Consider the following 1984-nt stretch of genomic DNA (forward strand, 5'->3'; position numbering starts at 1 on the left):
CACGGCGAAGCACTCGGCCGTATAAACTGTTTCTCAAGCAATCCCTCTATCTGCTTCTTCAACTCCACCAACTCCGCTGGAGCCATGCGGTAAGGAGCTATTGACACAGGGCCAGCTCCCGGTACTAAGTCTATGGAGAACTCAACTTCTCTCCTCGGGGGCAAACCCGGTACCTCTTCGGGGAACACATCCTCAAATTCCCTGACCACTGGTATCACGGTGATTTTCTCTTCCTTCTCAACCTCTATCCTGGCAAAGACCATATAGCACTATGCGTCGTCCCGGATTTCCTTCATAACCCCATGGGAAGACAACAACTCAGGCTCCTCTGAGTTGGAGAACAACAACTTCTTCTCTCGGCAATCGATGAGAACGCGATTGGCAGAGAGCCAATCCATTCCCAAGATCACATCTAACCCTTGCAGAGGGAAGCATATGAGATTGACTTTGTATACGCGTCCCTCTACCTCAACTGGAGATCTAGCACACACAGAAGAAGTCCTAACCAACCAAGATGTCGGAGTAGATACCACGAGGTCAAACAGTAGCTCACACACCGGCAGACCCAACTCTCGCACACAAGACTCTAACACAAAAGAGTGTGTCGCTCTAGAATCAAAAAGAACACAACAAGCTTTGCCAGAAATCACACAACAACCAACGAGGTAACCTGCACCAGCTGCCTTTGACCCGGTCATCGCAAAAATCCTGCCCGTAGCTTGAGGCTTGCTGTCTCACCTCCTCTGCTAAGTTTGACCAGAAGTTTGGCTAGGAGTCTGTGGTGAAGGTCGTGCCACTGCCCTCCTCAAAGTGGGACAATCTCTACCAAAGTGGCCCTCCCTGCCACAATGGTTGCATCTGCGGAACCCGGATAGCTGCAGGCAGAAACTCTTCACGTGCGGTCCTCCGCAGTGGTGGCACTGGATCCTGCTGGGCAGGGAAGAAAAGCCTCTAGACCCTTGTGGCTGTGGATGAGGCATAGCATAAGGCTTCTTCTTCTCTTTAACTCGTGGCCTGGACCCAGATGGTCCGCTAACTCTCTATTGTGGCTGTTGCTGGGCTTCCACCTCTACCTTCATACGCTCCATGACCCTGGCCTTTTCCACCAAGGCCGCAAAGTCCTTGATGGACAGCGGGGCCACCATCAAGCGAATGTCTCCTCTGAGACCATTCTCAAACTTTCTGCAACGCCACTCCTCATCTATTGGCATGGTGTAGAAACGCCCCAGATGCTTAAATCTCTCGGCGTACTCAACTACTGACTTGTTCCCCTATGTCAGCTGGAGGAACTCCACCTCCTTTGCGTATCTCACGCTGTCCGGGAAGTACTCTGAAAGAAACCTCCTCTTGAAGGTTTCCCATGTGACATCCTCATGCTTCTCTTCCATCACTAGCTTCATGCTGGCCCACCAATGCTCAGCCTCTCCTGTGAGCATGTAGACATGAAAGCAAGCCTGCTCTCATCGGGGCACCTCGTGGCATCAAAGATGCGCTCCATATCTTTCATCCATTGGTCCGCCTGGTCGGGACTCTTCTTGCCATCAAACCTGGTAGGTTGGTGCTTCAAGAAATCCTCTAAACTCCATTCAGGGGGTGGAGGTTGGGGATGAGGACCATACATCTGAGCACCAGTAGCTCCCCTAGCTGGCGGAGAGCATCCACGTGCTGCCTCTGAGCGTCCTCAGCAGCCTGCCTAGCAACCTCCATCCGTTGCATCATAAGGTTCTGTTACTTAAGAGAGGCTTCCTGGCGCTACATCGCCGCCTCGTGCTGCTGCAACATGGCATTGCTTTGCTGGGTCAAAGCAGCAGCTATTGCCTTGATCGCCCTAGCAAGGTCTTGCCCATCGCCCTGAGGGGGTGGAGGAGGAGCTACGCGAGGGGGTGCCATATCACTGAACACACAGAGAGAACCACTAGAAACTTGGTTTGACTGGAAACTCATCTAAACACAACAAGAAGGGCACAACGAAAGCTAAGCAAAC

General features: G+C 52.3%; 1 protein-coding gene across 1 annotated transcript; it reads right to left on the reverse strand.

The window, feature by feature from the left end:
* Positions 1 to 269: 269 nt before the first annotated feature.
* LOC114191157 lies at positions 270 to 698 on the reverse strand. Its single transcript, XM_028080339.1, has one exon. The coding sequence runs from the start codon at positions 696 to 698 to the stop codon at positions 270 to 272; it is 429 nt and encodes a 142-aa protein (XP_027936140.1).
* Between the last annotated feature and the right edge of the window lie 1286 nt (positions 699 to 1984).

The sequence above is a fragment of the Vigna unguiculata genome, chromosome 7, assembly GCF_004118075.2.
Source record: "Vigna unguiculata cultivar IT97K-499-35 chromosome 7, ASM411807v1, whole genome shotgun sequence".
NCBI lineage: Eukaryota > Viridiplantae > Streptophyta > Magnoliopsida > Fabales > Fabaceae > Vigna > Vigna unguiculata.